Source organism: Nicotiana attenuata, unplaced genomic scaffold, assembly GCF_001879085.1.
Source record: "Nicotiana attenuata strain UT unplaced genomic scaffold, NIATTr2, whole genome shotgun sequence".
NCBI lineage: Eukaryota > Viridiplantae > Streptophyta > Magnoliopsida > Solanales > Solanaceae > Nicotiana > Nicotiana attenuata.
Window position 1 is genome coordinate 190342 of NW_017671248.1, and position 25905 is coordinate 216246.

At 37.2% G+C, this 25905-nt stretch overlaps 1 protein-coding gene across 1 annotated transcript in view; it reads right to left on the reverse strand.

The window, feature by feature from the left end:
- LOC109207026 (protein SABRE-like) overlaps positions 1-23410 on the reverse strand; it is a 31042-nt gene extending 7632 nt beyond the window's left edge. Inside the window, exons 1-10 of the mRNA XM_019369903.1 lie at positions 22943-23410; positions 21279-21390; positions 18880-19155; positions 17045-17304; positions 15210-15423; positions 7332-7502; positions 7158-7235; positions 5880-6131; positions 3166-5256; positions 166-2083 (exon numbers count right to left, since the gene is read on the reverse strand). Of these exons, the coding sequence (XP_019225448.1) occupies positions 166-2083; positions 3166-5256; positions 5880-6131; positions 7158-7235; positions 7332-7502; positions 15210-15423; positions 17045-17304; positions 18880-19155; positions 21279-21390; positions 22943-23013 (5443 nt within the window). The 5' untranslated portion in view covers positions 23014-23410. The remainder of the gene's footprint in view (positions 1-165; positions 2084-3165; positions 5257-5879; positions 6132-7157; positions 7236-7331; positions 7503-15209; positions 15424-17044; positions 17305-18879; positions 19156-21278; positions 21391-22942) is intronic.
- Between the last annotated feature and the right edge of the window lie 2495 nt (positions 23411-25905).

Here is a 25905-nt window from a genome sequence, read left to right on the forward strand (position 1 = left end):
GGAAAAAGTTGTCCCTACTAGTCACTGTAAAATAAGTGAAATGCATAGCCTAACTTTATAGGTAGACACATGAAAAAATTGTGGTGTTAAGCTTATGCCTCAGAGAAGAATACACATTCTATGTCCAAAGTATGATAAAAGTTTCAAGTTTCAGTTAGAGCTTACCAGTAGAACTAGACTGAGGAGTGTCTGCTTTAACTGCATTTGATGGCGGTGGTTCTAATTGTGATTTTGGTGGACCTGCTTGTTCCGGAGGAGACTTATTGTTATCATCTTGACTCCTTGATGGCCCTGCATCTTGACTCCTTGACGGCCCTGCATCTTGGCTGGGAGGAGACTTCTGGTTATCATCTTCATGTGATTCAATACTATTAATTACCTTACTTTCCTCCAGCAGCTTTCGTTGCGCATATTGCCTAGAGGGAGATGGTTTTGAAGGTTCGAAGGCTTTAGATAATCCAGCTACCCAGGACCGAACAGCATCCCTTATTTCAAGTGTCCACAAAATCTTAAGACCATAGACAAAGATACGTTGACAATTATCTGCTATCACTACATTGTATCCATCATCGTCACTTGGATCAGATCTTGTCTTGTCCTCACTTTCACTCTCATTATCAACTTCAGATTTAACGGATATCGTCTCAATATTTCTTCTACCAGCTTCTTGCCATGCCAATAACCTCTCTGGGTCAGCCTTTGGGGATTGCCTTCTGATCGTGAAGTACTCGGATGATAAAAGAAAACCGTCATCTTGATGTCTGTCCATGCTGCCACTCATACTGCCAGGTTTATCATTAGTAGACATATCCACAACTGCAGTTTGTGATTCTTTTCTAACCTTTTGAACTACTTTCGCAACACTAATGCTATCATCTCTACTGATAAATGCCTTTGGAATGTGAAGGTCAATACCTTGGTACACAAGTTCAAGAGGGTCTCGTACACTCTCAAATGTGTACTTTTGCTTACCCCGGCCTAAATAAATTTCAAATTTTAACTTTGTCATTGTAAATGTCAGCCCTTTTGCCGGGTCATCATCATATAAAGGCATATGCTTTATGCATGTTGGTGTTGAATCAATTCTAAACATAAATTCAGTCATTACTCTGTCCAATGACAGATTGCCAGATCTAGGAATTCTTGGAACTCCAAAACGGGGCCATCTTGAAAAGGTCCGCAACTTCTGAGGAGGAATGTAGTTTAAGTTCCAAAATTTGATTAGCCATGCCAAATCATGAGGACCAACCTGTATTGTTGGTGAATTGACTGCCCCGGTATCTTTCTTTTGAGCACCAAAGGCAGCAGGGCTCGAGAGACCCTGATTATCTGCAGAGGGTACCTCTGACTGATTATCATGGAAGGGAAGAGAGGGCCTAAGCAAAAGATTCCACCTTAGGGACAGAAAAGTTGATCTAAAGGGGTCAAAAACTTTTTCACGAGGCACACCTTCATTTGGAAGAGCAAATAAATAATGGTTTAGAGGATTTCCAGAATCACAATCCCATTCCATTAACACTTCAACACTCAAGGCCGGGGCTTCTAGGAAAGTGCAGGAAAATCCAGTTGGATGTTTTAAGTCAGTGTTCCTCGACAAGCTATCCAAACTGCTTAATAGAATCTTGAAGTCCTTTGCAAAAGCATAAATACGACCATCTGCCTGCTGGATCTCCATATACCCAGATGCTATCTGAAGCTTGTTGGACTTTTCATAAGGATCTGTACTGGAAAGAATATTGATTTGAGACTCATCGAAATATAAGGTGGAGCTCCCATGAATGTAGTGTCTCATTTCATCCCACCATGGCAAGCTCTTTTCCTTTTTAGGTGGAGGAGGATCCGGATTTGGATTTCTGATGCTCAAATTGGCCCTACGAAGGGCCACAGTGAAAGCATAGCTGAGATCAGTCAATGCAGGTTCAAAACCAACTCCAAACGAAATTTCTGCTTTCTGAAAGTGTAAGGGCAAATCCAAATATGTTTTCATTGGTGGAGTGGTCCCAGTGACTGATCGAAGCAAACGGACCTTCCTCCATTTCCCAATGAACACATTTTGCTGCATCTGGGGCTGAAAAGGTGTTGCCTGCAGTTAATATGGACGAAAAAGGTTCACCAAAATGCCAGTGGGTACATTAAAAGATTTCCATACATTCAAAAGGTAACTCATGAGTAAACCTTTTCAAAAACGCTGATAAATAAGCTTCTCAAGAAAAAAAAAAGTAAAAAAGGAACAGTTAGACGTCTAACATCTTCTGCTTTAGGATTATCCAATTCCAAGGTGCAAAGATTAACATAAATTTAAATGGTATTATTATCTCACCAAAATTATTTCACCTAGCAGAATTTTAGGAACAGCTTATAAAATCTTTGCTTCCGGATATCATCAGATTGATACAGTTGAATTTAGTTCTTGTCAACTTCAGCATACTGATGAAACTTGGCAGCAAGAGTTATATATACGCAGTTTACGCACGAATCAGGAGTTTGTTGAGCATTAAGTAAAATAGAACTTACCCACAGAGTAAAAATAGAAGCAGCAGTACTTGTCCGTGTTGCCTTAACACTTAACACAATAGAAAGTGAAGTTTGACATGACAAAGGCAACACTAAAGACTGCACTATTATGAAAATAATGTTTTGATTTGTTCCTTATAGCGTAACATTGTAGTACTACTATCAAAGCTGATAGCTATTTCATGATGAATTGACTGGGCAACCATATTCATCCGTCATGATTAAGTTTTCAAATAGTATGGGTCCTGCTAATATTCCAGTACTGCGGCAAGTAAAAATGGTGCTTTGATAGGCAAAGTTCAAAACAACAGAATCTGCATGTGCACTACTTATGTCTAGTCTCTTCAATGTATTAGAATGACCAAAAAACAGCAAATTGCAAAAAATTTGGGAGGAATAATTGAAAACTATTAGATGGAGAATCTCCTACTCTCTACATTATGAGAAGCATCAATTGCATTTTCACATCATACAGAGAAAATGAAGTATATACAAGTATTGCAGGATATCCAGAAACAAAATCAAGCAGACAGAAAATGCAGGAAAAGTTATTTGCCTTTTCATGACGACATGACCATATATATTCAGAAAAAGCCATAGGGGTTTGGGGGTTTGAGGAGGATGAAAAAAACCAAGAACTAAAGATTGTACCTGCTGAGCCATTACAAGACGGCCTTCACATCGGCCTGAATTAGCAGCAAGAAGCGGAGATGTGTAGTTTCTTATCCGAACAACAAGAGAACCCGTACGCAAATTGATGTTACCGCCATATAATCGTGAAAATGGGATGCTATGTGCACGGCATACTGGATCAAGCTTTTGCAGAAGCTCTATCATCCCTGCATCACCTCCTTCAATTTTTGTCAAGCTTACATCTAACTCGGTAGCAGAAATTGAAAAAAGAGAAGTTCTTGCAGTGCTAAACTTGAAGCCTGCTTGAAATCCTTCATTACAGGCCCCAGATCCTTCTGCCAGAACAAGCTTTTTGCATGCCTGGTAATATGACCTGAATGACTGCTTGTAGATCTCCTCCCGCAGTTTCTGAATGGCTGAAGTATCCTCTACATCAATCTCTTCTCCATTAATATTGATCTTGCCAGCATCAAGAGGATCATTTCCTTCAGCAGAACCTTCACATTTTCCGCCTTTGGAAATAAGTTCATCAAGAAAGTTTAATCTGACCGCTGATTCACAGGCCCCGTTCTTCCATAGCTGATAATGTTCATCAAGCCATCCCTGTATTGGTTCTTCTTCAATATCCGCCGTGAGCTTCTTTATGCAGAATCTGACTCGACCAATTTTTGTTGAACTAGTCTTTTTAACTTTCGGTTTCTCTTCCTTATTGGGAAACATAAGTTTAGTCTTTGCAGCAGTTACGAGCTTCAAAGCTCGAATCATTTCCTCAACAGAATCGTCTATTGCACGCAATTGCAACCTGTATGGCATGCATATATGAACATCAAGGGCTTGAATTACCCAATCCCATGTTGTGCCATTCTCAGTTTTTTCATTTGGTGCGCTGCTAGAGGGTTTGGGAATACGAGAAATTTGCATCCTGCTGCTTCTAAATAGTCTTGCATTGTTGAAGTTGAGCATGATCCCTTCAAGAAGCATACCTATCCGAGCATTTTCTGAAAAGATCGACTGCACCTGAACTGCTGTCTCAACACCATCTCCAACTTCAGCAGATATATTAAGCACTTCCACATCAACAGCAAAAACTGATTCTCTTTTCTTGTGTTGTTTCTCCAGCTGTAGTGATTCTTTGGAGGTCTCTTTGCCCTGCTCATTATCTTTAGGATCTCCTTCTTTAGCAGGTTCTTGAAGCTTCTGATTGTGCACGAGCAACTTCAATTGCAGGCCCAGCTCAAACAATGCTATATGCGCATCAGGCTCCCATCTAACTGATATATTGCTGGCACTAAAGAGAGAGCACGTCGCAATCTCTTTAAGGCCACCAGATCGTTTCACAAACTTTGTATTCTGCATATCAAGCAATGTAACTTTAGTGCCAAGGTTTCTGTCTTCTAAATGTTCTTGAAAAATAGATTTGGCTCTTTCAAGCTCCACTTGTGTCGATTGTTTCTCCTTGTTCATACAAAATTTTAGGTGGAAAATATCAAGGGACACAGAGTACTTCACTTTTTCTAATTCATCTGAAGCTGTAGATATTATATTTGCAGTGCGGGGGGTACCATCAGCTGAAACACTAATCACAATACGACCACCCTGAGATCCATAATTGACCCGTTTCGGGTCAGGAACAACAGCATTTTCCAAGCCCGCCTCTCCAATTATATTTAAAGAGCACTGTTGTAGATTAAATTTTATTTCTTGAATCCCTTTTCCTGATGGCTTGGATGATTTCGTTCCCTGGGTATTTGGTTTCTTACCAGAGACAGAGAAACTCTTCAGGAAACGTTTGAAAGAGAAAGCTGCTGATATCAGGGATGCGAGGCGCCTATAGGTCAAGTATATAGCCATTCCAGGAACATCAACAGAGAGAACTTTTTTACAGTTAAGTCCCTCTTCAGGTGAATCCAAATCTTTCCTGCCCATATCAAAACTGACTTTTGCTATATGAATTAGTGAACTAATGTTTTTTTCAACCCCAAACAGGTCCTTTATGCATTCTTGATGCTCGTCAGACATGTTTAGATTGAATTCAACAATTTCCGTTTGCATTACTGCGCCTGCACTTGATGTATTATTGGAAAAGACATGTAAAGACTGAGAACAAGCCTGCAATATACAGAAGACAAAGGACGATGCATCATATTTCTTTGATAACGAAGTACGATTCATCATAATTAAACAGGAGGATGAAATAACGTGTCTACTACAAAAATATTCCACAGACACCAGCTGACAACCTAGTTATCCATGCTAATACTGATGTAACATTTTTTGACTACTTCGAATAGAAAGGGAAACTCATTGTTAGGAGAAACTAAATGTCTAGAACGCAACATGTCCTTGATTACATGGAAAAGGCAAAGAAATCAGTTCAAGCAAAAGGTCACCAACTCGGTGAGTCCCTTGTAGCTGAGAGATGCAAATTATAGGAAAGAGTTCAAGACCAATAGCTTTACTATGTTGAAGCCAAACTACCATCTTAATCCATAGAGTTTCAGCAGATCTATACTCAGATATTTAAGCATTGTATTCTGGCTAAAACAACAAATAGCTGAAGTAAAATCATGCAAAAACCAAACTCAATTTTTTTGTTTGAGCTTGGATCACTAAATGTTTTGTGTGAAGTAAAGACACAAAAGATTTGAGAAGGAATAAAGAGAAGAATTTCATGTAAGGGACAACGTCTCAAACAAGAGTCAAAGATGTCCATAGGATATCAGAAGTCTTACATGACACAATGGCAAGCCATTCAGATCATAGACCATTATACTCATTTCAGGGGCCGAAATAGTGGCGGTCCACATAATGGCTTTATGATCAGATGACTTTGTTTTTTCACGAGTAGAACTTTCTTCTCGGAGTACCATCTTCTTTTTCTTTGAAGCATGAAGGCGCATCCAAGGATTTAATCTTGTAATTATGAGGTTGCACCGCGTACCTCCAAGCTTAACACCAATTTCAGATCTGATAGGTGAAGCAGGCTGAAAGTAAAATGTTATGTATGATCAAATTGCAGGAGAAGAATTGACATAATTAAGACATACAGAAACAATGAATGCCAAAGGGGAAGCATGAAAAAGATGATATACAGCAAAAGGGGAACATGTCATGGATAGAGCATTAGTTTAACTTATATCCATCCTTATAAATGATGCTGGTGAGGAGCACACATATTGAGGTGAATCCTTAACAAGCACAACATATGTTACAGGAGCAACATGCAAAATCATGCAAACCTTTCAACTCCTGATAAAGAAAATAGAAAGCATGAATAGTAACTAAAACCAGGAATATTGAGGAAAAGAGAGACCCTAACCAACGCCTATATAGCAGCAGTGCCACCTAGACAACTAGACTTCATACAAGAATGAGGCTTTGGCAGTTAGCCACTAAGAAAGCTTCTCCTAAATTCCTACGCTGCTATTTCCCCGCAATAACCATGGAATTGGTAACACATTCATGTGTAATGGTCTCAATTGGTATATAAATTATAGGCATACAATCGTGTATACCCGACAACATTTTCCAAATTTTGATTCTATCTTACCCATTTCGCACATAAATGAAGTCTGCACCCACCTTCTCCATTTCATTTCATATTAAACCATAACTTGAACACTTATAGCACACTCTATATTTAAAACTAATTCCCTTAAATTTCACATACACAAGTTTTTATATTTCCATTACACAAAAGAAAAATTCATTTTTCCTGTTAAATGAAATTGAACAAAAATACATAATATCATGCACTGAATTGGTAGATCCAATAAACTAAAAAGATGGGCAGTTCAAGCATGGTATGTTGGGAAAGGCAAAATCTATTCATCTTAATTACGGTATCAATTTTGAGAACTTCACTGAGGTGAATATAGTATGTCCCAGTTTGCCTTCTCAACAGTGAAAGAAGTAACTCTACAGCGTGATACAATGCTAAATGTACAGCAGTTTGCCAAAAATAAGAAAGCTAAGAAAATTGGTGCAGCTAAAAGCAGGCAGCATTTTACCTCAAGTGGAATATAAACTGAAGCAATGGTTTCAAGTTTTGATATCTCGAGAATTGATGTGCCGGCATCTTTAAGTAGCTACAGCATAGTAAAAAATCAATCTTTAGATAAATACTTGGCAATAGAAATTTTATAGTAAAGAAGAGTTTAAAGGAATTGACCATGCGAACATACATGAATTTCACTGATCTCCAACTGAACATGAAGTTGCGTGCTTTCTTCAACATCTTCAATAGATCGAGTTTTTGAGCCTTTTAGGTGGATGCCCATAATGCTATTCTCAACCATAAAACCCTCTACCCGGTGCACAAACTTCACATCCACTTTGGGTAAAGTGAAGCTAAGCTATCAAACAAAATACAGTAAGTATATCAATCAAATGCAAGCACCACTACCTATATGTGTGCTATTACATAACAAGTATTGGGTATCCCAGTCCATGCAGTATATGTCGATCATGTGTTTTTTACCAAGCATTGCACGAGATGATGCCTAATCCACCTGTCACTCCTATTTCAACTGCTTGACAAAAGCTGTTACCCTAACTGCACCTCTTTTACCTGATATCTACTGTGCCAACTGCACTCAGATCTTGATTTCCATTTAATGTTTCAACTGTGAACAATAATGAAATTTCTTCAAGTGATGGGAAAATAAGTAAGCTTAAAGTGCCTCACATAGGACTCCTCGCCCAAAAAGTTAAAGAGAGAAATTACAGACATAGCAGACCAGTTCTTCTAAAACTACACGAGGAAGAACTAGTCTAGAAAGGAGTTAATTTTCAACTGCATAGGAAAATGCAAATAAGATTTTCAGTCAATATTCTTGATATTCAGGGTTTAACTGAATGTGTCGAATCCAATTAATTGGAGCATGTTTCGCACATAATGGGTATTTAAAGAACAGTATTGTAAATTGGGCCCTGCTAACTGATAAATTACATTTACAATTTATGTATTCTAGTCTAGAATTTCTTGAGATTGTCTGGAAGAAGTAAGAACAATGTTCAACAGCATCATCTCCATGCTATTGAACCTTAATTTTCCAGTCTGTTTTTATTGCTGTTTCTTCCTAGTGGTAATCGACTGCACATACCATCAATTAAGAACCTTGCCTTACAGTAAATTGCTTTCCATGTTGTTGTTCATGCAATGAAACACATGATCTCTATATGAACACTCCTTTTCTATGTTCATCTCATATATGTGACAACGAGTGAGATTTTTGCTTGCATAGTTTGACCCAAGGGCCATTTTCTTCACACTAGGCAGATTGTACTCTTCAACATTAAACTCTTCTACTTCTCAGTCTTAAGTTTTTTCTAATAGTTGATAAAATCCAAGAATTCCTTAACCTGCTCTTGTCCTCCTAGCTACTTGCATTTCTATTCAATGCTAGACAATACTGTTAGAATAGTCATGTAAATAGGAGTAAATAAATAACCCTAATCCAATATATATTAGGAGTAGGACATGTTATGTGTGTATATATATAGGGCTCATTGTAACATATGAATATACATCAATAATATATTTTCTCCCGTGCTTTCTCACATGGTATCAGAGCAACCGTGAGAAATTTATCGTTGTGCGTCATTCCAACGATATCCGGGAAGAAACAACTCAGTCACCGTGCAATTTTCCGGTGACCTAAGTGACTAATTGCGTCAAAGTCACTAATTATCAGTGTTGTGCAAAAACCAACACCACCACAGGGTTCCCAAGGCTCCGGCGACCAAACCCCAGTAAACCCCACCGGAAAACACCCCCTCACGCGCCCTCACGCGCCGGCGATATTCCGGCAAATCTGACCCACGCGCCCCCACGCGCCGGCGCGTGAGCACTGTTTCGGCCATTTTTTGAAAATCTTCCAGTTGGACAGTCGGATCGCCTAGTAATTCCGAGTCTGTCCATACCTTTTTCGTTTGATTCCGACCACTTTGAGTTTTTCCGGCGACTATACTGATTTTTCCGGCAGCTACAGTACTTTTCCGGCAAACACAGTGTTTTCTTCATCTGTTTCAGAGAATTTTCAGTTGATTCTTTTTGTTATTTGGTGATAATCCAACCATGTCTTTGGGAGTCGATGCTTTCGGGTCTAGAAACCCGGGTTCTGGCAGTTCCGGTGTTATGATTACCTCAGAACCTTTAATGGGAGGTTCAAACTACTTAGATTGGGCTTCATCTGTCGAGTTGTGGTGTAAAGGTCAAGGAGTTCAAGATCATTTAACAAATAAGGCTAGCGAAGGTGATGAAAAGGCCAAAACACAGTGGGAGAAGGTCGATGCTCAGTTATGTAGTATCCTGTGGCGATCTATTGATTCCAAGTTGATGCCCTTGTTCCGTCCATTCCAGACATGTTATTTAGTTTGGGAAAAGGCTCGTAATCTATACACTAATGACATATCTCGTTTCTATGATGTAATATCGCGAATGACAAGCTTGAAGAAACAGGAATTAGATATGTCTACTTACTTGGGACAAGTTCAGGCAGTCATGGAAGAATTTGAGACGTTGATGCCAGTTTCTGCTAGTATTGAAAAACAACAAGAGCAACGACAGAAGATGTTTCTAGTTCTTACACTCGCTGGACTCCCTAATGACCTTGATTCAGTACGTGACCAGATTTTGGCTAGTCCAACCGTCCCCTCAGTTGATGAATTATTCTCTCGATTACTTCGCCTTGCTGCAGCACCTAGTCACCCAGTGAGCTCATCACAGACACTTGACTCATCTGTCCTCGTATCCCAATCAGTGGACAATCGGGCATCTCATACTATGGAAAATAGACGAGGAGGAGGTCGTTTTGGAAGATCTAGACCCAAGTGCTCCTATTGTCATAAACTTGGACACACTCGTGATGTATGCTATTCTTTACATGGCCGCCCAACCAAAAATGCTTATGTTGCTCAGACTGAGACTACAGGTAACCAGGGATTTTCTTTATCTGAAGGGGAGTATAATGAGTTCCTTCAGTATCGAGCAAGTAAGCAGACATCTCCACAAGTAGCTTCTGTTGCTCAGACTAATACTTCTGTTGCTGGTAATTCTTTTGCTTGTGTTTCCCAGTCTAGTCCTCCTGGACAATGGGTTGTGGACTCAGCCGCTTCTGATCATATCTCTGGTAATAAATCACTTTTGTCAAATATTGCGTATTCACAGTCTCTTCCCACTGTTACTTTAGCCAATGGGTCTCAAACCAAAGCAAAAGGAGTTGGACAAGCGAATCCCCTACCCTCTGTCACTCTAGATTCCGTTCTCTATGTCCCTGGCTGTCCTTTTAATCTTGCATCTGTTAGTCGTTTGACTCGTGCCCTCCATTGTGGTATATATTTTATTGATGATTCTTTTATTATGCAGGACCGCAGTACAGGGCAGACGATTGGAACAGGACTTGAATCAGAAGGGCTTTACTACCTTAACTCCCTAAAATCCTCCAAGGCATGTCTAGTTACAGATCCTCCGGACCTAATTCACAAACGTTTAGGACATCCAAGCTTATCCAAGCTTCAGAAGATGGTGCCTGGTTTGTCTAGTTTATCCACATTAGAGTGTGAGTCATGTCAGCTCGGGAAACATACCCGAGCCTCCTATCCTCGTAGTATTGAGAGTCACGTAGAGTCTATTTTTTCTTTAGTTCACTCTGATATATGGGGTCCTAGTAGAGTCAGTTCAACCTTGGGATTTCGTTATTTTGTTAGTTTTATTGATGATCATTCAAGATGTACTTGGATTTTCTTAATGAAAGATCGTTCTGAGTTGTTTTCTATATTCCAGAATTTTTGTGCTGAAATTAAAAATCAATTTGGTGTTTCCATTCGCACTTTTCGCAGTGATAATGCCTTAGAATATTTATCCTCTCAATTTCAGCAGTTTATGACTTCTCAAGGAATTATTCATCAGACCTCTTGTCCTTATACCCCTCAGCAAAATGGGGTTGCAGAGAGAAAGAATAGGCACATCATTGAGACTGCTCGCACACTTCTCATTGAATCTCATGTTCCGCTGCGTTTTTGGGGCGATGCAGTTCTCACAGCTTGTTATTTAGTTAATCGGATGCCTTCCTCTCCCATCCAGAATCAGATACCGTATGCAGTATTGTGTCCCCAATCACCCGTATACTCTGTTCCCCCTCGTGTTTTTGGGAGCACTTGTTTCGTTCATAACCTAGCCCCTGGGAAAGATAAGTTAGCTCCTCGTGCTCTCAAGTGTGTCTTCCTTGGTTATTCTCGTGTTCAGAAGGGCTATCGTTGTTACTCACTTGATCTTCGTAGGTACTTTATGTCCTCTGACGTCACATTTTTTGAGTCTAAACCTTTCTTTACCTCTTCTGACCTTTCTGACCCCCTTGATATATCTGAGGTCTTACCTATACCGACCTTTAAGGAGTCTACTATAGCTCCTCCTTCACCTTCCGCCACAGAAGTCTTACCCGAGTCTCCTATAGCTCCTCCTTCACCTTCCGCTATAGAAGTCTTATCCATTCCAGCCGTTGAGGAGTCTAGTGTGGCTCCTCCTAGACTCCCTGCCACAGGAACACCACTTTTGACATATCATCGTCGTCCGCGCCCAGCATCAGGTCCAGCTGATTCACGTCCTGCACCTGACCCTGCTAATACTGCGGACTTGTCTCCTCTTAATCAACCGATTGCACTTCGGAAAGGTATACGGGCCACCCTTAATCCTAATCCCCATTATGTCGGTTTGAGTTATCATCGTTTGTCATCACCCTATTATGCTTTTCTATCTTCTTTGTCCTCTGTTTCCATCCCTAAGTCTACAGGTGAAGCATTGTCTCATCCAGGATGGCGACAGGCTATGATTGACGAGATGTCTGCTTTACATACGAGTGGTACTTGGGAGCTCGTCCCTCTTCCTTCAGGTAAATCTACTGTTGGTTGTCGTTGGGTGTATGCAGTCAAGGTTGGTCCGGATGGTAAGGTTGATCGTCTTAAGGCTCGTCTTGTTGCCAAAGGATATACTCAGATATTTGGGCTCGATTACAGTGATACCTTCTCTCCTGTGGCTAAGATAGCATCAGTCCGCCTTTTTCTATCCATGGCTGCTGTTCGCCATTGGCCCCTCTATCAGCTGGACATTAAGAATGCTTTTTTACACGGTGACCTTGAGGATGAAGTTTATATGGAGCAACCACCTGGGTTTGTTGCTCAGGGGGAGTCTCGTGGCCTTGTATGTCGCTTGCGTCGGTCACTTTATGGTCTAAAGCAGTCTCCTCGAGCCTGGTTTGGTAAGTTCAGCACAGTTATTCGAGAATTTGGCATGATTCAGAGTGAAGCTGATCACTCTGTATTCTATCGGCATTCTGCCTCGAGTCTCTGTATTTATCTGGTGGTCTATGTTGACGACATTGTTATTACCGGCAATGACCAGGATGGTATTACTAAATTGAAGCAACATCTCTTGCAACACTTTCAGACTAAGGATCTGGGCAAACTAAAGTATTTTCTGGGTATTGAGGTCGCTCAGTCTAGCTCAGGTGTTGTGATCTCACAACGAAAGTATGCCTTAGATATTCTTGAAGAGACAGGAATGACAGGTTGTAGACCGGTTGACACTCCGATGGATCCGAATTCTAAACTTATGCCAGGACAGGGGGAGCCTCTTAGCGATCCTGCAAGATATAGACGGTTGGTTGGTAAATTAAATTACCTTACAGTGACAAGACCTGACATTTCCTTTTCTGTGAGTGTTGTGAGTCAGTTTATGGATTCTCCGTGTGATAGTCATTGGGATGCAGTTGTTCGCATTCTTCGGTATATAAAATCAGCTCCAGGCAAAGGTTTATTGTTTGAGGGTCGAGGCCATGAGCAGATCGTTGGATACTCAGATGCTGATTGGGCAGGATCACCTTCTGATAGACGTTCTACGTCTGGATATTGTGTCTTGGTAGGAGGAAATTTGGTGTCCTGGAAGAGCAAGAAACAGAATGTGGTTGCTCGGTCTAGTGCAGAAGCAGAATATCGAGCGATGGCTATGGCGACATGTGAGCTAATTTGGATCAAACAGTTGCTCAAGGAGTTGAAATTTGGTGAGATTAGTCAGATGGGACTTGTGTGTGATAATCAAGCTGCTCTTCATATTGCGTCAAATCCAGTGTTCCATGAGAGAACTAAACACATTGAGATTGACTGTCACTTTGTTAGAGAAAAGATACTCTCGGGAGATATTGCTACAAAGTTTGTGAAGTCGAATGATCAGCTTGCAGATATTTTCACCAAGTCCCTCACTGGTCCTCGTATTAACTACATATGTAACAAGCTCGGTACATATGATTTATATGCACCAGCTTGAGGGGGAGTGTTAGAATAGTCATGTAAATAGGAGTAAATAAATAACCCTAATCCAATATATATTAGGAGTAGGACATGTTATGTGTGTATATATATAGGGCTCATTGTAACATATGAATATACATCAATAATATATTTTCTCCCGTGCTTTCTCACAATACAAATAAAGTGCTCTCCTTTTGAACCCCTAGAATGACACACCCTAGATATTTTAGGGGATGTCATTCTTTTTTCTTAATAAAAAGCATGACATCCCCTACAATTACTGAAATCCCAATAATTCTTTCCCATCCATGTTGAAACCCTTATCTCCCCCATAGAAAATCTATATGTTATCTAGTGGTGGCGGAACCAACTAAGATGCATGTTATCTGACCCGCCTGCAGACATCTTCAATGCCTTCTTCTTTCCCTCTTCTACATCCAAACTTTCTGAAATGCTCCCAGTAATCATCCATCTCATCATGACTGACCAATTCGTACTTCCTCGTAAACTGCATATCCCAACTGAATGTCATCCCCCTTATATCACTATCCAAGCCGCAAGGTAGCAGTAAAATTGTCAATTGTTTGTATTTTGAAGATATTGAGTTTCAGCTCAATTATACAGTTCTCCCATTCCTCCTTCTACCTCTATCCGTCCCACCTTATTAAATTTCCATCTCCTTCCTTCATCAGAAAAAGGGTAGCCATTTGGGTGAAGTAGTTAGTATTTTTTTGGGTGTGGAGGCCAATTGGTTGGAAATGTCATCAGTTGTGCATTGGTCTTCCCTCACACACTGATCCTCCCCCTTTTTGCTTCGCTTGTTCACTTCACTAGTCATTCCTTCAGTATTCTCTATAACCTATCATGGAAGATCATCCAACTTTTGATGGCATATTGTTAGGTTCAGTTAAGCTTTTGGTCTTGGTTTGGATTTTGGTTGGTCAGAGGCTGATTATGTTGTTACACTTAGTCTCGGTTTATGTTTACAATCTGTATCGATTTGTTGTTTTTATAAGTGAACTTGGGTTTGTACTTTTTAAGTGAAATCTTTGGTTATAAGGAACAATCTGAAGTCCTGGGCTTTTCCTAGGAGGTCTCTCACTCACCATGGTACAGTCAAAGGCCTGCTTACTCAACTTCATACTGGATGGCCCCTAAAATTTCAGGCATTCTGTTCTTAAACTCCAAAAATTAACCAATAATTCACTAACTGGTGCACTCATGGTTGTATGTTGATTGGCTTCGTCTCTCCATTGTTCCTAGTCCCCATTTAACCTTTGAGTGCATCGTTCTTTTACATTGGGCTTATCACAATTTCCTGGACCCGCCTTCAACTGTCTGACCCATCTTACCTTTGATTTAAAGTGATCACCCTGTACGCTAGTCCCATATGCAATACGTCTTCGTTCTTGTATATGTTTCTTCTCCGACATATTAGTAACAGCAAAGAATTTCATTTGCAGCTTCTTCCACGGATTCAAATGAGAAGGCTTTCTCCTTCACTGGGAACTCTATTTCTCCTTCACAATTGCATTAAGATTTGATGGATTAGGGTACAGCTCTATCTCTTTTTCCACTGGCGAGCAATGCAATATAAGACTTGCTTAAGATGCGCTTAAGCTCTAAACCTAAGCAAGCACAAATTGTACGCTTCATCTTTGATTATTCGGTGCTTAACATAGTTACCAAAGCATCAAAGAGGATAAATATATATAGTCAAGCACATTAGAAAAGATGAGAATAAGGAAATAGCTGACCTTTTCTGGAAACATAGAGGCATATTTTTCTCTCATAACAGCAAAAGCTGCTGGTTTTTTCTCTGGTTTTTCAGTACTACCAGATTCATTAATCGGCTTTATAGCTACATGTGAAGTATCCGCACTTTTCTTTTTAAGAAGCAGCTCCTCATTCAGATTAACCGAAATTTCACCATTTCTGATATCCACATTCCTAACAACCACTCCTGCTTCCCTAAACGAAAAGAAACAACAACGAGAAGTAAAGAGGCACAGTCAACATCAGACAAAAAGATGAAAAATTGCTTTCACTAAGATCAGATTACATGAACGCATTTGAATAAGTCACAACTGAATGGATCTAGTATGGCAAAGAATAGTAGCAAACAGGTCTGTTGGATGATATACTTCCCGTCTCATCTATAAATGAGAATCGAGAAGAGCTAATTAAGTTGCTCTTTTTAATGCCACAAAACATTGTTGTTTCGAATAGCATAAAACAGAAAGCCGGTTGCTGTTTAAATAGCCGGTAAACTTTTCATCTAGCAAAGTCAAAAAATACGTGTCCCCTTCATGCAGGACATATTTAAGTTAAAAGGTGAAATTTTGTTCACGATGACATTTTCATGCTCACTGTTCAGTGATATAGCAGCTCTAGCTCAAACCTGTTTACGATGAAGTAAGGTTATTTTATTCACAATAACAGCACCAGGCAAGTGCTATTGTTATAGAGCACCAAGCAACTCTAGCTCAAATATTTACATCCACACAATTGTGTTTTTGTTTGATTTCAGATATCTACTATCAATCCAATTCCAAAAAGTTGTGGAACTTCTATCTTACTGCCTTCTGTTTTATTTCTTGATTGACAAGCTACCATCCTAGTATTCCTATGATTGGGGTTTTTCAATGTATCATTTTCCTATATATAAATATAGGTGCTACATCTTTATAAACAGCAAGTTCTCTTCTCCTCAATGAAATTCGTCTCTGTACTTCACGATTTATCAAAGAACTTCTATAGTTTTGCATAATCAGCCCCTTTTGACATATCCATGTTTTCCATCAAACAAGATGACATGATCTAAGAAAGTTCCTTCTGCTCAACCTGTGTAAGCTCAACATGCTCTTTATCTCAAAATCTTATTGTAGTTAGATAAGGAAAGGGAGCTGTAAAACTATCACCTCAACATGTATTGCATATCAAATAGCTGTTTTCTTAATATATAAGCTGGGACTACTCGTTCTTCACATATGGACAATTTTTTGAAGGTTTAATTGGACAAAATGACTTGCAGAAATTAAAGAAAGCTCTAGTTTAGATATTTGTGTTACTTTTGTACAGCATATTGAGAGGTACAATTACTTAGGTAATATAAGGCATCTTATGCTCTTGTGGAGGAGAATTATTTTCCATCTTTTGGAAATTTAGCTGTATGAGATGCTTGAGGGCTTCTACTTCCAAAGAAAACTAAACAAATTTGGTGCACATATTAAGCTTATAAGTTATAACCTTTAAAATTTCCTAAGTAAAGAAAAAAGCAAGAAAATGTAGAAGTAGTTGAGCCAACTGATTATCTTAGAAAAGGTTCTCGTGTTTAAAGCAACAAAGGTAATGAGACGGCCCGAGCTGTTAAAAAGTTGTAGGAAGAAAATAATGGCATGGACAGTAACGGCACTCCGAAAGCTTAGATTCATATCTAACACAACCAGAAAGTATATTACTATGTATGGGCTACAAGAGAAGTAACTAGGATTTGAATGACCAGAGAGGTCCCATAAATTGTCAGTTACTGAATAAATTAAACTACATAATGAATTCTTCTTTAAAATGAAACAATTGAAAAAGGTAATACCTATCATGGCCAAACTCACACAAGAGAGAAACTTCCTCACAACTGAAAGGGGCAGAGGTCCTTTCCGTCATGGTTAGTATTGCACTGTTGGCAGGAAAAGATCCGCTGTGCATTGATGATTGACCAGAACTGATTTGTGATTCACATAAGTGAACAAGAATAGAAGTAACGTGCAACTTGACAGACAAGGCTGGCTCTGATCCACTATCTTTAGATATATCAAGTGTCATTCCTTTAACTTCCAAACCAGCTTTTGGTGTCTACAAAATTTAAAGAGACAATCAACATGCATAAGAAACATGATACATGAGGGGAAAAAAAGCTACCGAAATAAACAAGAACATAAGCATCACAAAGGAAAACAATAACATGTGTTTTAGAACAAATTAGGAACAAAAAGATGTCACATTAAGAACAACTTTATCTAGCGATCATTGCATTAACATACTACAGTATGGCTATAGGTCATTGCAGGACAGAAACTAATTTCGTACAATTCCTTCACTCTATGGCTAGTGAATTTCCATCCAGATAAAGCTTTACTGATATTACCCAATACCACTAACTAATGGAGTACTCCTGATTATTCTCTTCTTGGTAGTGCTTTTTAATGATCTGTATCCAAAAGTATAAGAAGAGTCTATAATATTTTTTCCAGTTTCCCATATATAACTTTAAAAAGAAATATAAGAACACGTTTTATCTTTTGATAGGTTATATAACTAAATTAAAAGCACTCAAAGGGGAACCTATGCACGGCAGAGTATACCAATAAAAATAGAATATCCAAACCTCAAAAATATCTATCCCCCCAAATACCTTAGAGTAGTGATTACAACTAATTAACCCCTTCAAAAAATTACACTCCACTCATTGAGGTTTTCGTCATTTTCCTTTCTTGATATACTAAGCATGTCGTTCACACCAACTCCAAGCTCTTTTGGCTCCATTTGTTCTTTGTTTGTTCCCTTTTGTTCTTGCCTGCACTCTTAAAGCTACTTCCTTGCCAGCTTTTCTCAATGTACACCGTCTGAACATTTACCTTCACTTCATATCGTCCCACTATAACCCCAAAAAGTGCCCAAAGTCTTATAATGCTGCCCTTCTAAATCTGGTCCGGCCACGTCCGCCAAGAACATGTTACAATGGAATTTGTACAAATGGTTAGATATTATCTATTAAGATGCAGATTCCTTTATTCTGATTAATTTAGTAGGATCTCTAGTTTCACATTTATTGCGAAATCAGTTAAAACAAGAATCAATATGTTCCCATCAGTCAATCATATACTTCAACTGATTTCCTTTGTTTTTTTAAATAATGATGCTGCCCAGGCCATCTTTCGCACACTCAACTATTCCACTGGGTACCTGCTACCTCCTACCAGCACAGGTACCGGGTAATTCTGCCCACCAAGGCTTAGGCATATGGAAAAAAATCGCCTACTTTTTGTCCACACTACGATTTGAACCTTGATCTCCAAGGTATACTTCAACTGGTTTCTTGTAAGCATTAACCTACAATTCAAATCCTTCTATGTATAAGTTGAACAAACTCGGAGGTAGTTCACTGTACAAGCAAAAGCAATTAAATTCCTTGTTTAGTTATTTCCGCTCACAATGAAGTAAGAATCTCAGTGAATCAAAAAATTATTCAAATATGTTTTTGTAACAAAAATCTTCAGCATGCACAATTACAAACAGTAAAAAAACTTGACAAAAAAGATAAATAAAGCAACATCCGTAAGAGAGTCTGGTGTATCAGTACGATGGAAGAACTGGCAAATAATCATAAACACCCAAACGATCAAGTGTAATAATTGGAGCCAGTCTTACCTTAACAACCGTCTCAGTCATAGAAACTGACAAAAACCTGGCTATATTAGCTACAACCATCCACTTCCCTCTACCTAATTTCCGAGATTTACGAGATCTTGCTCTCTTTGAGCTTGTTTTCTTTGAGCTTTTACTTGAAGCCCTCATTACAACTTTTAAACCGCATATTAACAGCTGTAGTTTTGGATCCCTCGAGATCAACCCATCCCCGAGCTTAACCAAGGACTGTCGTATACTGAGTCTGATTTCACTGATGAATATGCTCTCAACAGCACCCTGAAAATTATCAGTTCTAGTGATGAGAACAAAGATTAAAGTAAATCATGACCCAGCATATATAGAACATCTTGCAGGGAATTCTTGCCTTGTCAAGTAAACAATCACAAACTTGCAAATCAATGCCAGAACAGTTAGTTACAGCAACTTAAGAATTCCCTTAAGTGGAGGACCTAGCTAAATCATTATGCACTTCAGACTTTGGTGTAAAAACAACCCCAAGTACGGGAATAACATATATTTCCATAACATTAATTTCTATTCTGGAACTCAAGCACAAAAATGGCAAGAGTAATATTTTAGATTCAGATACCAAATTTTTTTCGAATAAAAGGTAATGCTTGCTAACAAGGACTCTGTTCTAGTCAGTTCATATCCTGCAACTCAAAAGATCTGATGCCAAGAAGGCCAAAGTGTTCTTCCCTAAGTTGCTTGGACTCTTCACTTTCTATGCCGTACCAGTGTCGACACGACGTGGGTGTGGGTGTGGGATCCTTATCGGATTTGGTCAGCCGATTTTGGGCACTTCGACCAAAATCGACGGAGAAATTTGGGACAGATACTACGATTTATGAAATCAAAATAAAAGCTAGGGTGAAATTGAAGAAAATGAAATACCTTGTATATAGAATTTTTTATTGTTACTTGTTAGTACATTTCCTTTTATCTCCTTCTTGGATTCTCCTCTTGATCAATATTTTCTCCTTCTCGGAATACGTTATAAGTTTTTCACATAATGTCTCATAAGTTAGACATATTTTTATAACACTATTTTTAGATATTTGAATTATTTTTAGCCGAATCTCCATACCCATATCCGTATCACGATCCATATCCCTGAATCTTAAAATTTAGATAATGAAGGATCCGACCTCTAGATCCGCACCTGTATCGGACACCTGCACTTGAGTCCGAGCAACTTAGGTTCTTCCACTTTTTTAGTTGATCTAAAACCAAAAAGCTTGCTGGCATGGCCAAAACTAGTTAAAGTGTACAGCACTCTAAGCAATGGATGGTACTTGAGAGAATAAAGACAAACGTAATATCATCATTACAGAAAACAGTTCTCCATAGATTAAGATATTTTCAATGACAATTCTTCGAAGGCACTGGAAATAGACAATACTAATGATTTTTCCAAATGAGAAGGTTTTGCCCACAACCATTCATGATTCAACTCGAGCTATGATCAAAGAAAGTTTCACCTGTAGATTAGCTACATGATCTTTGGCATGTTTTTCCAAGGAGGAGTAGGCACCAAGTGAATATGAGCCATTTTGGAAACATGGTTAACAACACTGTTTCAATCAAGATCTTCACAAGTATGCTATCATGTACTAGCCTAATACAACATAAGTTGAGTTGTCTCCTGTACCTCTACCAATAAACTTGGCTTGCAAAGAGAAAATGCTTTTCCAGGGAAAAGAAAGTAAAATTTCTAACACTGGGGCAAGAATTAAAGCTTTAACATAATCTAAAAGAATAAGAGTCATATTTCAGATCTTAACAGGACAACCATGGTACAGGAAGGAGAAGCTCTATAGGAGTCACATTTACTCCAAGAATCACACTGTTACAGTCAATTTGGATCACAAAAAACTAAAACCTTAAGTCCTAAAAATAATATTAGATATGTTTACAAATCCTATAGTAGTCTTAATCAGGACATTAACCTAAGATGAAAAGTAAAATCACTAATAATCTTGTATATTGTAAAAGCCAAGTGTCAAGACTAACAAATAAACTTCCTATTACTTATTATCTTTTTTTTTTAGAAAAGGTAAAGGTTTATTAACTGAATACCAAGATGGTACCAGAAAAGAGTACAAAACTGCTGGGAATATCCATGCAGTTAAAGGTTGATACTTATTATCTAACCAACTACTTAAGTAGTACATCACCTGTAAAGGTTGACACAAAGCAGTACGTAGTTGGAAAATGTATGCAGAAATTCAAACATAGTCAGCCAAAACAATGACAGAAAACAAAGCAAAAAGTAGTAAATTTAGTCTAGTTAAAAACTGTTCCACGAAACAAAGACAGCATCAGAGACAGTTGATATCACTCCCTTAAAGTTACAGATCAAACTGAAATAGAAAAAAGTTATTAAAAAAAAAAACTACCTTGTTGAACTTCACCGCCACATCTCTCAAGCAATTACATCCTCCCACACGGAATGAAATGGAGGCTTTCATGACCCGGCTTAAAATCCATATAAACAACCTGGAACCAAATCTGAGCAAGAAATGCATAGTGAGCACGCACTAAAAATAATTCAATGAATGAAAAAGGAAAAGGTTATAGAAGAAAAGAAAATTGCTCATGGTTTCAAGATTGACCAAACGAGACGCACAAATGTTTTAGCTAACAAATTTCTCTAGATAGAACTAAACTTTTTTTTAAATCGTTAAGCTCAATAGAACTAGACTGCTTAATGCTCGCAACAAGAAAAATGGAAACTTTTCTGCACTAACACTTTCTCATCACTAGTAAGACTCGATGTTACATATGACCTACAATAAACTTACGATTAATATTTTGCACCAAATAGAAGCAGTGAAGACAAGCATATCACTAAAACAAGCATATCACTAAACACGAGTCTAATCCAATTAAGTTAAGCATTACATTCTACAGAACCACTCTATCAGATCAATATAGAGAAGAGAATTGTGAATGGATTGAAAATCTTTCTTTATCTGCTACATGCACTAGTGTCTAATTTTATTCGAGAAAGAATTAGCACAACCGCTAAAGTTCAACTAATAATGAATAATTCTCCCTCCTTTCATTCTACGTGACAATATAATACTTTGTTTTTTTTTTCAAAAAGAATATGAGTTCGCAGTATTAGGGTCAATCCATTCAATTTTCCATCTTAATACGGACATTAGTTCCTTCATTATACAAAAACAATTTAAATTAGCATAGTTTGAACTAGTGAGAGTACAATAAGTTATATAGTTTTATATTTGAAATATATTTTGCAGTTTTTTCCCCATAAGGCTTTGATTCAGTGATAAAGACACAAGGCGGGATGTGTGCATAGGGCGCACAGAAGTTAGCAGCTTATATTAATCCATAACATCAGTCAGAAGTACAGAAGAAACAGAAGCCTCATTGACAACCCAAACGGGGAAGCTATTGTACCATGAACGTCGTTTACCAGAGAAATAGCAAACTTAGCTAAACTTATGACTACAAGTATAATACTTCCTACTTATATACACAAAAGTATAGGCCGCACAGTTCACCTAACAATTAAGTGAGAGCAAGATAGAGAGCGGGCCCATACTATTGGGTTGCTAACTCAGAAGAGATCTCCGGTTATTAATAAAAAATATCCTCTCCTTTCCAATTTATGTGACGCTATTTACTTATTAATCCATTCCAAAAACGAATTACATTTCTATATTGAAAACAATATAACATTAAACTTCTCATTTTACTCTAGTTGTGAAGCTTTTACAACCACACAAACATTATGGCATGTTTCAAAAGTCTGTCTTTCTTTCTTATACTTCGTACCGAACAAGATAAATGTAACATAAGGAGTATATTTTAAGAATATATGAAAATCCTAGTCAAAGAAAAACCATTTTGGGGGAGTGTCACATAAAATGGAATGCTGAGTGTGGTAATGATTGAAAAAATAGTTTGATAGATAAATAATCTGAGAATGTCCCAAAATTGAAAGAGTGTCATAGAAATGTAAGCGAGAGCGAAGCATTCATTATTCACATGATATAGTAACAATTGCTAAATACTTGAACTGCAATTGACTTACTTGATTATACTCCATAGTATTGCCGAAACAACAAAGAAACCCAACATATACTTCGCAAGAGAAGCAGCCATGGCGGTTGGCAAAAAAATGATTGATATATTGTCTCAATGATTAACCATTTTTCGAAGCTAAAAAAATAAAAAATCAATCCCTATACACTAATTTTCTGCACATCTTCTTCACGTGAAGAGAAAAAAAAACAAAGGAATTTCCAGTTCCCTATGGGGGGACGAGTACTGAAGAAAAATACTGAATAGTGGAGGAGAAATTGACAGAGAAGAGGAAAGAAGCGAGGTAGAAGGAGAATGGGAAATGGTCAAGTAGCGGTAAAGGAGTGATTGTAGGAGAGGGACGTAAAATGAATTGTGTTCGATCCGCCATATTTGCTAAATCAAAGAGCAAACGAGAGAGAGTGCGTAAAACAGAGAGACGCCTGTTCAATTCACTTGGCTTAACATAAGAACCCGTTTAAACTTGCCTCAATTTACAACTTGCTCCACTTATAATTTGATGGATTTAAGTTATATATACATTACATTGAATTTTAAACACGAGACATTTTTTTAAAAATTAAAATAAATTTTTTCTTTTTTAAAATCATGCATTTTTGGAGCCTTTTTAACTCGGATTTGTAAAATGCTTAGTCGAAACTCTATTTTATTCCTGCATACAGTTAGAGTTCTAAATTTTAAACACGTGATGTTTTATTTTTAGGTTGTGTTTGGTACGAAGGAAAATATTTTCCCTTTTCAGAGAATATTTTCTAATTTTTTCATATTTGATTGGCTTAAATATTTTGGAAACTATTTTCCTTATAAACTCATTTTTCTCCAATTTGAGAAAAATATTTTCCTTATCAAGAGAACCAGAGAAGGAAAAATATTTACTAAAACTCTTTCTCAACCTTCTCCACCCTATTCTCCACCCTCACCAACCCACCCCACACCCACCAACCCAACTCCACCCCAAGCCTACCCACCCACCCACTCTCTCCAAAAAGGCTTTTTTTTGAAATTTCAGTTTTTATTTTTCCGTCACCACCCTCCCCTCCCCAAAAAAGAAATGTCTTTTTTTTTACTTTTTTTTTTTGTAATTTCAAATTTCTGTTTTTTCGTTTTTCTACACACCCTCCTGCCCCCTACCCTGCGAAAAAAATATTTTTTAAAGTATATTTTTAGTTTTAATTTTTTTATCTTTTGGTTACATATTCGAAATTTTCCTTAATTTGCATACCAAACACCGGAAAATGAATAAGATTACTACTTGTTTTTCAAGAAAATATTTTCCGTGTCCATTATACCAAACACACCCTTAATTCTTTTTCTGTTTAGATTTGTAAATTTTGGGAAATTTATTTTTCTTGCCAGATTTGTTAACAAGCTCAGCGGAAACTTCGTTCTTCCAACTTTCTACATTACTATAAGCAACTAGTAATCGTATCCGTGCGTGGACAATATTAAAAAAATACTAATTAAGTTAAATTATGATCGGGCTTGTTTGAACATATTAGATCGTTTTTAATAAAATTTCAATTATCATCTTATTTGTCAATACAATATACCCAAAAAAAACCTCTATTAAATTAAAAACACTTATATAGTCATTAAATAACTTTTTGTTCTATATTTTTCTTTATTATATTATCCAATGTTTAGTAATATTACATTGTTAATAGAAATTTTATTATCATATTACTTTGTTTAATATTTTTGCCTGCTCGCTTTCTTTTTGTAATGTAAGAGAAGATATATATTTTATTACTCTTGAAATATTTTTTTATTCTAAATTTTATTATGTTGTTCAATAAATTATCTGAATTTTGATGAATAAAATCTCTATTAAATTAAAGGGACTTATATAGGCATCAAATAACTTTTTTCTTCTATATTTTTCTTTATTATATTATCCAATATTTAGTATTATTACATCGTTGATAGAAATTTTTATTAACATATTACTTTTTATAATNATCTTATATATTTTATTACTCTTGAAATAAATTTTTTTATTTTAAAGTTTATTCTATTATTCAATAATATTGTCTGAATTCTAATGAATAAAATATCTATTAAACTAAAGGGACTTATATAGGTATTGAATAACTTTTTTTTATGTATTTTTTTTTATTATATTATCCAATATTTAGTATAATTGTATTTTTTTATAATTTTTATTAGCATATTACTTTGTTTAATATTTTCGTCTACTACTTATTTTTTAATATAATCTAAAATATATATTTATTACTCTTGAAATATTTTTTTCTTTAAAATTTATTCTATTATTCTCAATAATATTATCTAAATTTTAATGAATAAAATCTCTATTAAATTAGACGGACTTATATAGGCATCGAATAAATTTTTTGTCATGTATTTGTTTTATTATGTTATCCATTATTTGATATTATATCATTGTTAATAGAAATTTTTATTAGCATATTACTTTGTTTAATAGTTTTGTCTGCTACCTTCTTTTTGTAATATAATTGAAGATATATATTTTATTACTCTTGAAATATATTTTCTTTTAAATTTAATTCTATTTTTCTAAATAATATTGACTAAATTTGTAACGACTCGACTAGTCGTTTTGAAATCTAGCACATCGTTCGGCGGTTTGAGGCCACGAGCAGCTACACTTCAAGTATTATGACACGTGGTCGGAATTGAAATTCGGGAGGTTCGTAGTTGGTTTTGAAAGAGAATTCTCATTTCGGAAGCTTAAGTTGTAAGATTCTGACTAAGGTTGGATTTTGAGTAAACGACCTCGGAATCGGGATTTGAAGGTTCCGACAGGTTCGTATGATGATTTTGGACTCGGGTGTATGTCCGAATCCGGTTTTGGATGACCCAGGAGCGTTTCGGCACCAATTGTGGAAGTTAGCATTTTGGAAGAATATCATAATTTTGGGTTGAAGTGCATTTCAATGTTACCGATGTCTGTTTGGGATTTTGAGTCTG